General features: G+C 52.2%; 1 protein-coding gene across 7 annotated transcripts in view; it reads right to left on the reverse strand.

Annotated features, from left to right (window-relative positions):
- MUC4 (mucin 4, cell surface associated) overlaps positions 1 to 12,113 on the reverse strand; it is a 51,777-nt gene that overhangs the window by 23,855 nt on the left and 15,809 nt on the right. For 2 of the 7 annotated variants that reach the window (XM_070509045.1, XM_070509043.1), the window contains exon 2: positions 1,479 to 11,657. In XM_070509045.1, the coding sequence (XP_070365146.1) occupies positions 1,479 to 11,657 (10,179 nt within the window). The remainder of the gene's footprint in view (positions 1 to 1,478; positions 11,658 to 12,113) is intronic. The other 5 variants (XM_070509049.1, XM_070509048.1, XM_070509047.1 and 2 more) reach the window with 5 other exon arrangements.

A 12,113-nucleotide genomic window follows, 5' to 3' on the forward strand; every position in this document is an offset into this window, starting at 1 on the left:
GATATGGGAGCAGCTGGACTTCCCAAGGCCCAGATGGGGCAGTGGAGACATGCACAGAACTGGTTCCCCCGACTACCCACAAGAGCCCTCATTGCTAGATCCAACCCGGCTGCCACAGCTATAAGCTCCACATCTAGCTCAAGCCTCTCCATCTCAGGGTGGAGAGGCCCCAGCTCTATGGCATCTCTTGCCTTTCTCTGTCTTGAGAGAGACTGGGGCAGCAGTTGAGGTGCCTGTGGAGGTGCTGGGCGTGGAGGTTGTGAGGGTCTTGGAGGTCGTTGAGGGTAGCAACGTTACTGTGCTTCTCTTGCTGTCTGTCCTCAGTGAGGTTGTTGATGAGGATTTTTAGGCTGCTTAATTTTAAAACGGTTTATGATGAAGATTTTTAGGCTGGTTACTTTTAAAACTACAGATGAGAAGCAGGCTCCAAGGAGTGGAATTTGCTTGTCCCTTTGTTGGGAAAGATTTACATTTCTAAGGAAAACCTCTATCTGTGAAGATGCCTCCCTCTCTGTGCCAGGAAGAAGGGGGATGGCCTTATCTCTAGAAACTCTTAATGCCAGAGGCAAGAACTTAAGTTGGTTACTGTCTGGCAACCTCATGTAACTGACCACCCCCACCCCCCCCCCCCCAAATCCTCCTTTGCCTTTAGCTAAGGATAATATTCAAGCGGTGACTTCTGCCATTTACTCAATCCGGTTTGATTCTTATCTAAAAGTTGTGGGACCGCCAACACTGATACCATTTTAACTTTTTTACATATTCTTTCCTTTGTCTTGTAAAGAGATAACTCACATACCTATGCCTTAAATTTAGCCTTACTCTCCACCCAACTTTGCAGCAGAAGCGGCAGCAGCAACATGCTGGCAGCAGCTCTGCTTGCCCATGGGTCCTGTCCCCATGCCAGCAGCGGGTGGCAGCAGCTCCCCATGCCAGCAGCATCTCTGGTGGCTCGTGGGCCCTGTCCCCACGCAGCAGCCTGACTGCCCATGGGTCCTGTCCCCATGCCACTGGGGGCGGCTCTGCCTGCCCATGGGTCCTGTCCCCATGCTATTCTATTCTCTAAATAAAAGAGCACTACTGCCAGATCTTAAGAGTCTAAGAAATCTTTCTTTCTACTCCTCGGCTCACCGACCCCTCATCAGTTGTGATTGCTCCTGGGCATGCAGGAAGAGAAGACGGCAGTGGGCCTTACAGTCAGAGAGCAGCAGAGTCAGAGAGTCACAGACTTTAGGGGCTGAAAGAGATAGCTAGAAACCCTCTTGTCTGTCTGCTGGTCACACCCAAACCAATCCCTGCAGATAAGTGGTTGTCTGCTGGGGCAGAGGGGCTGGTAAACCTCCGCTCCGTCCTCTCGGGGACCTGACCTCAACCCTAGCGTGGTATTGCTAACTCACTGTCTTTGCTCAAGCACTCTTCCAGGCTGGATTGAGCCTATGGGGCCACTGTAACAGACTGAAGCTGGAGTCCCCACCTACCTGACGTCCCCGTCTTCACAGTGGAGCTCGAGGATGATGTGGATGGTGAGAAAGTGCTGGCAACAGACAGAGGAGTGAAATGACCTGTGGATAGGGTGGTGGAGCTCCGGGTGACTGCAGGGCCAGGGGCTGATTGAGAGAATGAAGAATTATTGGCTGAAGTATAGAAAGTCGATATGGTCTGAGCTGTGCTCACATTACCAGAGGAAGGAGAGTCAGAGGAAGCATAGTCTGTGGATGGCCGTAGAGCAGGCAATGGACTCTTAGGATACTTAGATATTGAGGAAGTATCAGGAGTGGTCATGATCAGAGGGGAGGTTGTAGGTGGAAATGATAAAGTCGGTGTGGATCTTACACTCTTGTGATTACTCGTAGAACTCATGTATGCTGGCCTTGGAGTAGAGTTGGTAGCAGAGGTTACTGTTTGAACAGTTGTAGGATGCTCAGGGGTGGGTGTGCCTAACTTGCCCGCTGAGGAATTTGGGACTTGCGTGGTGTTTGTCAATGAGTCACTTTCAAAACCTACAGAGGGAGTGACCGCTGCAGTTATATTTTCGTGGATGACTGAGCTTGAGGTTGTTGTCAGGACTCCTCCACTTGTGGACAAAATGGTGGAAGGAGAATGAGAGGCTACATCACTTAGGGTGGTAGAACTGACTGTACTTGGCCCTTTAGTTGTCCCCGATGACAAGATTGGCATTGCTGTTTGGGTCCTGTGACTGTCACTGACTGGGTTTGAGATAAATGTTGTGCTGGTGTCTGAAGGAGACAGAGTGTGGGCCACGGTTTGTGGAGATGTGTGCACATTTGGTGTGGATGAAAGAGGTAGAGATGTGACTGTTGAGAAGGTGTCAGTCACAGGGGAGACTGAACCAGATCCTCTGGGGGTTCTTGTATTTTGAGTCTGAGCCATCTGGGAAATGACTGACGTTTCCTGAGGAGAGGTGCTGGGAGAAGTTGGAGTTGACTGTCCTGTTGGTCTCCCTGTTGTTGGGACCTCAGAGATGATGATTGAAGTGGTGATGCTGGGGGTTATAGCAGACACCATTCCCATGGTTCTTAGAGTAGTGTCATGACTGGTTGAAATCGAAAACAATTCTGTTGTTGACTGAGTCGTTTGGCTTTCCCTGGAAGGAGTTGGTGAGAAACTCTTGATCTTATCGGAGGTGGACATTTCTGGTGAAGCACTTCCTGGAGTGGTTTGGCTATTTGCTGTGGAAGAAGCTATAGCCGTGCCCACCAAGGTGGTATCTGCTACCAAGGTGGTGTCCATCACCAAGGAGGCTGGTGTGATAGTGTGTGATTCTCCGGTGGTTGCTGTGGCTTGAGTCTGGTGGGTTTGGAAAATGGCTGACGTGGTGTCAGATGAAGAGCTGGTAGCAGGGGATATTGATTGTCCTCTGGGACCTCTTGATGTTGAGACTACAGAGGTGGCCTGAGGAATGACACTTGTTATGGAAAATGATGTACCTCCTGAGGTTTCCAGGGTGGTGTCGGGTCTGGATGGCACTGTCCACAGTTCTGTGGTAGTGGTAGTGGCCTGAGTTGTGCTGCTGTCCCTGGAGGGCGCCTGGGTGAAGACTGTCACTTCACCTGCGGTGGATGTATCCTGAGGAATACTTTCTGAGGGCGAGTGTCCACTTGGTTTGAATGAAGAAGTTGCAGATGTTGTTGTCTTGATGATGTCAGTGATGGAGGAGACTAAACTCATGGTTTGGGCTTCTTGTGTGGTCTGCCTGCCTTGGGTGTGATCTATCTGGGAAACAGCTGAAGATTCTTGAGGAGAGGTGCTAATAGAGAGTGGTGTTGACCGCCTTGTTGGGCTTGCTGTTATGGTTAGTTGAGAAGTGTGTCCACTTAGCATGGATGAAGGAGATGCGGATGTGACTGTATTGATGGTTTGGGTCACATTGGAGATTGTGGTACTGACATGAGTTTCACCAGTGGTCCCTATGTCTTGTGTCCACTGAGTATGGGAAACAACCACTGTTGTTTCCTGAGGAGATGTGCTCTGATAGGGGTGTGTGGATGGCTCTCCCTCTTTACCTGTTGTTGAGACCTTAGAGGTAACCCAAGAAATAGTACTAGCTGCAGAAGTAGATGTGCTTTCTGTGACCAGCACACTGGTATCTATGGTTGGCGCTGATGATGGTCTTTTTTGTGACCGAGTTGTGTGGCTATCACTAGAGGACAAAGAAGCAAATGTTGTTGCTTTACCTGCAGTGATTGTCTGATAAGAAACATCTGTAGAGATTGAGCTACTGGCATGAGGCCATTCCAGGGTCTCTGTGCCTTCACTCTGGTAGGTGTGGAAAACTGTAGATGTTTTTGGAATTGAAGAACTGGTAGAGAGTGGTGCTGACTGTATTTCTGATCCTAATGTTGTAGAAAATTTAGAAGTGAATGGAGAAAAACTTCCAGTTACAGGCAGCTCCCCTATGCTTCCTAGAGTGGTGTCTGCTGAGGTTGCTGAGGTCAACATTTGGGATGTTGTCAGAGGTGTGTGGCTGACACTGGAAGGGGATGTCTCCTGAGAAATTCTCCCTGAGGGAGTAAATCCACTTGGCGAGGTTGAAAGAGTTGATATGGTTGCTAGTGTGATTCTGCTGGATTCTGATTCTCTGGTGGTCTGTATGCTCTGAGTCTGGTGTTTCTGAGCAGATGCTGATGTTTCCTGAGTAAAGGTGCTGGAAGAGGTTACTGTTGATTGTGACTCTAGTCCAGTTGTCCTTGAGTCAGTGGCGGTGCCTGGAGTGAAACCTCGAGTTGCAGTTAGTTGTATGTCCCTTGTGGTTCCTACAGTGGTGTCACCTGAAATGGGTGTTGTGAGTGCCCTTGATGTCATGGGAGGTGATTTGCTTACACTAGAAGGGGATGAAGCTTTCTCTGTGGAGGTTGGTTCGGTCAACAATTCTGATGTTATGAGAGATATAATGTTGATACTGCGAGTGGATGAAGTTTCAAAGACAGGGGATGTCTCCACAGAATCGCCCTCTGTTGGAGTGTGTCTGCTTGGGGAAGATGAGGCAGTTGATGTGCTCACTTCTGTGATGGTGCTGGTTTCAGATTCTGTGGTGGTCTGCATGCTCTGAGTCTGGTGTTTCTGAGAAGACGCTGATGTTTTCTGAGTCAAGGTGCTAGAATAGGATAGTGCTGATTGTGCCTCTAGACTGGCTGTCTTTGACTCTGTGCCCGGAGAAAAACTTCTAGTTACAGTTACTGGTGGAGCTTTTGTGGTTCCTACAGGGTTGTCTGCTGAAATGGGAGTTGTGAGAACCATTGATGTCATCGGCGGTGCGGTACTTACTCCAGAAGAGGGTAAAGTTTCCTCTGTTGTGGTTGGTGTCAACAAAATTTCTGACGGTGTGGCAGTTGTATGGCTGACACAAGAAGGGGATGGAGTATTGGCTTCTCCAGAGTTGGATGTCTCTTGAGAATCATTCTCTGTACGACTGTCTTTGCTTGGACAGGATGAGGGAGTTGATCTGCTGCCTACAGTGCTGGTGCGGGTTCGAGATCCTGTGGTGGCCTGCATGCTCTGAGTCAGGGGATTCTGATGAGAGGTTGGTGTTTCCTGAGGGGAGGTGTTGGAAGAGGGCGCTGTGGATGATTCCTCTAGGCCAGTTGTCACTGAGCTTGCTATGTTGTCTGAAGTAAACCGCGTAGTCCCGGACAGTGGTGTGTCCCCGGTGGTTCCCACAGAGGTGTCTGCTGAAATGGGTGGTGTGAGCAGCTTTGATGTCATTGGAGATGCACTGCTTACACCAGAAGGGGATGATGTTTCATCTGTCGAGGTTGGTACTGTCGACAGTTCTGATGTGGCCAGAGGTGTGCTGCCGCCACTGGAAGGGAATGGAGTGCTTGTTTCCCCGGAAGGGGACGTCTCCTGAGAAGGGCCTTCTGTAGGACTGTGTCTGCTTGGAGAGGGTGAGGGAGTCGACGTGCTCACTGCTGTAGTGGTGGAGATGTGAGATTCTCCTGTGGTCTGTGGGCTCTGAGTCTGTTGGTTCGGAGAAGACCCTGGGGTTCCCCGAGGAGAGGTGCTGGAAGAGGGCGCTGTGGACTGTCTGTCTGTTCCGGTCTTTGCGGAGGCTGCTGAGATGAGTGGAGAACTTGTTGCTACAGGAAGCGTTGTGTGCTGTGTGTTTTGTGAAGTGGCATCTGTGGAGGTAGGGTCTGTCAATGTTCCTGACGTTGCCTGAGGTGTGTGGCTGACACTAGAAGGGGATGAGGCGTTGGACTCACCTGCAGTGGATGTCCCCCGGGAAACGCCCTCTGTAGGAGTGTGTCCCCTTGGGGAGGATGAGGGTGTTGCTGTGCTCACTGCTGTGATGGTGCTGGTGTGAGATTCTCCTGTGGTCTGCGTGCTCCGAGTCTGGTGGTTCTGAGAAGACGCTGAGGCTTCCTGAGAGAAGGTGCTGGAAGTGGGAAGTGCTGACTGTGCTTCTGGTCCAGTTGGCACTGTGCTTGCGGTGGTGCCTAGAGAGGAACTGCCAGTTCCAGGCAGGGATGGGCCCCCTGTGGTTCCTGTGGGGGTGTCTGCGAAACCTGGTGTCGTGAGCACCTGTGATGTCATTGGAGGTGTGTTGCTTACAGTGGAAGGAGATGAAGTTTGCTTTGTTGAGATGGATGCTGTCAAAGTTTCTGATGGCGTGGAATTTCCATCGGTGAGAGTGGAAGGCGACGGAGTCTTTGTCTTCCCAGAGGTGGCGGTCTCCCGAGAAACGCCCTCTGTGCGAGTGTGTCCGTTTGGGGACGAAGACAGACTTGATGTGCCCTCTGTTGTGATGGTGGTGGTTTGAGACTCTCTGGTGGCCTGCGTGCTCTGAGTCAGGTGATTCTGAGGAGACACTGGTGTTTCCTGAGGGGAGGTGCTGGAAGAGGGCGCTGTGGATGGTGCCTCTGGTCCAGTTGTCACTGAGCTTGCTGTGTTGTCTGAAGTAAACCGCGTAGTCCCGGACAGTGGTGTGTCCCCGGTGGTTCCCACAGAGGTGTCTGCTGAAATGGGTGATGTGAGCAGCTTTGATGTCCTTGGAGGTGCACTGCTTACACCAGAAGGGGATGATGTTTCATGTGTCGAGTTTGGCGCTGTCGACAGTTCTGATGCTGCCAGAGGTGTGATGCTGCCGCTGGAAGGGGATGGAGTGCTCGGTTCCACGGAAGGGGATGTCTCCTGAGAAGGGCCTTCTGTAGGAGTGTGTCTGCTTGGAACGGGTGAGGGAGTCGACGTGCTCACTGCTGTAGTGGTGGAGATGTGAGATTCTCCTGTGGTCTGCGTGCTCCGAGTCTGGTGGTTCGGGGAAGCCGCTGATGCTTCCTCAGTGAAGGTGCTGGTAGTGAGAAGTGCTGACTGTGCTTCTGATCCAGTTGTCACTGCGCTTACAGAGGTACCTGGAGTGAAACTGCCAGTTCCAGGTACGGTTGGGCCCCCTGTGGTTCCTGTGGGGCTGTCTGCAGAACTTGTTGTTGTGAGCATCTGTGATGTCATTGGAGGTGTGTTGCTTACAGTGGAAGGAGATGAAGTTTGCTTTGTTGAGATGGATGCTGTCAAAGTTTCTGATGGTGTGGAATTTCCATCCGTGAGAGCGGAAGGTGATGGAGTCTTTGTCTTCCCAGGGGTGGCTGTCTCCCGAGAAACGCCCTCTGTGAGAGTGTGTCCGCTTGGGGACAAAGAGAGAGTTGATGTGCCCTCTGCTGTGATGGTGCTGCTTTGAGATTCTGTGGTGACCTCCATGCTCTGAGTCTGTTGGTTCGGAGAAGACCCTGGGGTTCCCCGAGGAGAGGTGCTGGAAGAGGGCGCTGTGGACTGTCTGTCTGTTCCGGTCTTTGCGGAGGCTGCTGAGATGAGTGAAGGAGAAGCTGTTGTTACGGAAAGTGTTGTGTGCTGTGTGTTTTGTGAAGTGGCGTCTGTGGAGGTAGGGTCTGTCGATGTTCCTGACGTTGCCTGAGGTGTGTGGCTGACACTAGAAGGGGATGAGGCTTTGGACTCACCTGCAGTGGATGTCCCCCGGGAAACGCCCTCTGTAGGAGTGTGTCCCCTTGGGGAGGATGAGGGTGTTGCTGTGCTCACTGCTGTGATGGTGCTGGTGTGAGATTCTCCTGTGGTCTGCGTGCTCCGAGTCTGGTGGTTCTGAGAAGACGCTGAGGCTTCCTGAGAGAAGGTGCTGGAAGTGGGAAGTGCTGACTGTGCTTCTGGTCCAGTTGGCACTGTGCTTGCGGTGGTGCCTAGAGAGGAACTGCCAGTTCCAGGCAGGGATGGGCCCCCTGTGGTTCCTGTGGGGGTGTCTGCGAAACCTGGTGTCGTGAGCACCTGTGGTGTCATTGGAGGTGTGTTGCTTACAGTGGAAGGAGATGAAGTTTGCTTTGTTGAGATGGATGCTGTCAAAGTTTCTGATGGCGTGGAATTTCCATCGGTGAGAGTGGAAGGCGACGGAGTCTTTGTCTTCCCAGAGGTGGCGGTCTCCCGAGAAACGCCCTCTGTGCGAGTGTGTCCGTTTGGGGACGAAGACAGACTTGATGTGCCCTCTGTTGTGATGATGGTGGTTTGAGACTCTCTGGTGGCCTGCGTGCTCTGAGTCAGGTGATTCTGAGGAGACACTGGTGTTTCCTGAGGGGAGGTGCTGGAAGAGGGCGCTGTGGATGGTGCCTCTGGTCCAGTTGTCACTGAGCTTGCTGTGTTGTCTGAAGTAAACCGCGTAGTCCCGGACAGTGGTGTGTCCCCGGTGGTTCCCACAGAGGTGTCTGCTGAAATGGGTGATGTGAGCAGCTTTGATGTCCTTGGAGGTGCACTGCTTACACCAGAAGGGGATGATGTTTCATGTGTCGAGTTTGGCGCTGTCGACAGTTCTGATGCTGCCAGAGGTGTGATGCTGCCGCTGGAAGGGGATGGAGTGCTCGGTTCCACGGAAGGGGATGTCTCCTGAGAAGGGCCTTCTGTAGGAGTGTGTCTGCTTGGAACGGGTGAGGGAGTCGACGTGCTCACTGCTGTAGTGGTGGAGATGTGAGATTCTCCTGTGGTCTGCGTGCTCCGAGTCTGGTGGTTCGGGGAAGCCGCTGATGCTTCCTCAGTGAAGGTGCTGGTAGTGAGAAGTGCTGACTGTGCTTCTGATCCAGTTGTCACTGCGCTTACAGAGGTACCTGGAGTGAAACTGCCAGTTCCAGGTACGGTTGGGCCCCCTGTGGTTCCTGTGGGGCTGTCTGCAGAACTTGTTGTTGTGAGCATCTGTGATGTCATTGGAGGTGTGTTGCTTACAGTGGAAGGAGATGAAGTTTGCTTTGTTGAGATGGATGCTGTCAAAGTTTCTGATGGTGTGGAATTTCCATCCGTGAGAGCGGAAGGTGATGGAGTCTTTGTCTTCCCAGGGGTGGCTGTCTCCCGAGAAACGCCCTCTGTGAGAGTGTGTCCGCTTGGGGACAAAGAGAGAGTTGATGTGCCCTCTGCTGTGATGGTGCTGCTTTGAGATTCTGTGGTGACCTCCATGCTCTGAGTCTGTTGGTTCGGAGAAGACCCTGGGGTTCCCCGAGGAGAGGTGCTGGAAGAGGGCGCTGTGGACTGTCTGTCTGTTCCGGTCTTTGCGGAGGCTGCTGAGATGAGTGAAGGAGAAGCTGTTGTTACGGAAAGTGTTGTGTGCTGTGTGTTTTGTGAAGTGGCGTCTGTGGAGGTAGGGTCTGTCGATGTTCCTGACGTTGCCTGAGGTGTGTGGCTGACACTAGAAGGGGATGAGGCTTTGGACTCACCTGCAGTGGATGTCCCCTGGGAAACGCCCTCTGTAGGAGTGTGTCCCCTTGGGGAGGATGAGGGTGTTGCTGTGCTCACTGCTGTGATGGTGCTGGTGTGAGATTCTCCTGTGGTCTGCGTGCTCCGAGTCTGGTGGTTCTGAGAAGACGCTGAGGCTTCCTGAGAGAAGGTGCTGGAAGTGGGAAGTGCTGACTGTGCTTCTGGTCCAGTTGGCACTGTGCTTGCGGTGGTGCCTAGAGAGGAACTGCCAGTTCCAGGCAGGGATGGGCCCCCTGTGGTTCCTGTGGGGGTGTCTGCGAAACCTGGTGTCGTGAGCACCTGTGGTGTCATTGGAGGTGTGTTGCTTACAGTGGAAGGAGATGAAGTTTGCTTTGTTGAGATGGATGCTGTCAAAGTTTCTGATGGCGTGGAATTTCCATCGGTGAGAGTGGAAGGCGACGGAGTCTTTGTCTTCCCAGAGGTGGCGGTCTCCCGAGAAACGCCCTCTGTGCGAGTGTGTCCGTTTGGGGACGAAGACAGACTTGATGTGCCCTCTGTTGTGATGATGGTGGTTTGAGACTCTCTGGTGGCCTGCGTGCTCTGAGTCAGGTGATTCTGAGGAGACACTGGTGTTTCCTGAGGGGAGGTGCTGGAAGAGGGCGCTGTGGATGGTGCCTCTGGTCCAGTTGTCACTGAGCTTGCTGTGTTGTCTGAAGTAAACCGCGTAGTCCCGGACAGTGGTGTGTCCCCGGTGGTTCCCACAGAGGTGTCTGCTGAAATGGGTGATGTGAGCAGCTTTGATGTCCTTGGAGGTGCACTGCTTACACCAGAAGGGGATGATGTTTCATGTGTCGAGTTTGGCGCTGTCGACAGTTCTGATGCTGCCAGAGGTGTGATGCTGCCGCTGGAAGGGGATGGAGTGCTCGGTTCCACGGAAGGGGATGTCTCCTGAGAAGGGCCTTCTGTAGGAGTGTGTCTGCTTGGAACGGGTGAGGGAGTCGACGTGCTCACTGCTGTAGTGGTGGAGATGTGAGATTCTCCTGTGGTCTGCGTGCTCCGAGTCTGGTGGTTCGGGGAAGCCGCTGATGCTTCCTCAGTGAAGGTGCTGGTAGTGAGAAGTGCTGACTGTGCTTCTGATCCAGTTGTCACTGCGCTTACAGAGGTACCTGGAGTGAAACTGCCAGTTCCAGGTACGGTTGGGCCCCCTGTGGTTCCTGTGGGGCTGTCTGCAGAACTTGTTGTTGTGAGCATCTGTGATGTCATTGGAGGTGTGTTGCTTACAGTGGAAGGAGATGAAGTTTGCTTTGTTGAGATGGATGCTGTCAAAGTTTCTGATGGTGTGGAATTTCCATCCGTGAGAGCGGAAGGTGATGGAGTCTTTGTCTTCCCAGGGGTGGCTGTCTCCTGAGAAACGCCCTCTGTGAGAGTGTGTCCGCTTGGGGACAAAGAGAGAGTTGATGTGCCCTCTGCTGTGATGGTGCTGCTTTGAGATTCTGTGGTGACCTCCATGCTCTGAGTCTGTTGGTTCGGAGAAGACCCTGGGGTTCCCCGAGGAGAGGTGCTGGAAGAGGGCGCTGTGGACTGTCTGTCTGTTCCGGTCTTTGCGGAGGCTGCTGAGATGAGTGAAGGAGAAGCTGTTGTTACGGAAAGTGTTGTGTGCTGTGTGTTTTGTGAAGTGGCGTCTGTGGAGGTAGGGTCTGTCGATGTTCCTGACGTTGCCTGAGGTGTCTGGCTGACACTAGAAGAGGATGAGGCTTTGGACTCACCTACAGTGGATGTCCCCTGGGTAACGCCCTCTGTAGGAGTTAGTCCCCTTGGGGAGGATGAGAGTGTTGCTGTGCTCACTGCTGTCATGGTGCTGGTTCCCGATTCTCTGGTGGTCTGCGTGCTCCGAGTCTGGTGGTTCTGAGAAGACGCTGAGGCTTCCTGAGAGAAGGTGCTGGAAGTGGGAAGTGCTGACTGTGCTTCTGGTCCAGTTGGCACTGTGCTTGCGGTGGTGCCTAGAAAGGAACTGCCAGTTCCAGGCAGGGATGGGCCCCCTGTAGTTCCTGTGGCGGTGTCTGCAAAACATGGTGTTGTGAGCACCTGTGATGTCATTGGAGGTGTGTTGCTTACAGTGGAAGGAGATGAAGTTTGCTTTGTTGAGATGGATGCTGTCAAAGTTTCTGATGGCGTGGAATTTCCATCGGTGAGAGTGGAAGGCGATGGAGTCCTTGTCTTCCCTGAGATGGTTGTCTCCTGAGAAACGCCCTTTGTGAGAGTGTGTCCCTTTGGGGACGAAGAGAGACTTGATATGCCCTCTGTTGTGATGGTGGTGGTTTGAGATTCTGTGGTGACCTCCATGCTCTGAGTCTGTTGGTTCGTAGAAGACCCTGAGGTTCCTTGAGGAGAGGTTCTGGAAGATGCCTTCTGTGTAGTTGTCGTTGAGCTTGCTGTCGTGACTGGAGTAGAAGTTGTGTTGCCTGTTGAGGAAAGTCCTGTCATCATTTCTGATGTTTTTCAAGGTGTTGTCTGACACTCTTAGGGGATTTCTCCTTGAACACACTACTGGTCATTGCGTGTCTATTTGTGGAGAATGTAGCAAGAATTGTCTTCCCTGTGCTGACAATCTCTTAAGTATTAGATGCAAGGACTCATGAGACATCAGCAGTTACCTCTGTGACAGTGCAGAGTTAACTCCTCTGGTATTTTGCACATTTACCACTGAAACACAGTGCTTCAGAATGACTGGCTTTCAGGATTTATTTACTTAATCATGGCTAAATTTTCCACCAACACAAGTGGCATCTAGTCATAAATAATACTGCAATGTATTTTTTTGTGCTAAGATTTTGTCCTCATTACCAATTATTTTGGAAAGTTAGTCCTGGACATCAGTCAAGTACGCTTCCTACTCTTCCCACATCCGGCCCAAAAGC

This window comes from Equus asinus, chromosome 5 (assembly GCF_041296235.1).
Source record: "Equus asinus isolate D_3611 breed Donkey chromosome 5, EquAss-T2T_v2, whole genome shotgun sequence".
Classification (NCBI taxonomy): domain Eukaryota; kingdom Metazoa; phylum Chordata; class Mammalia; order Perissodactyla; family Equidae; genus Equus; species Equus asinus.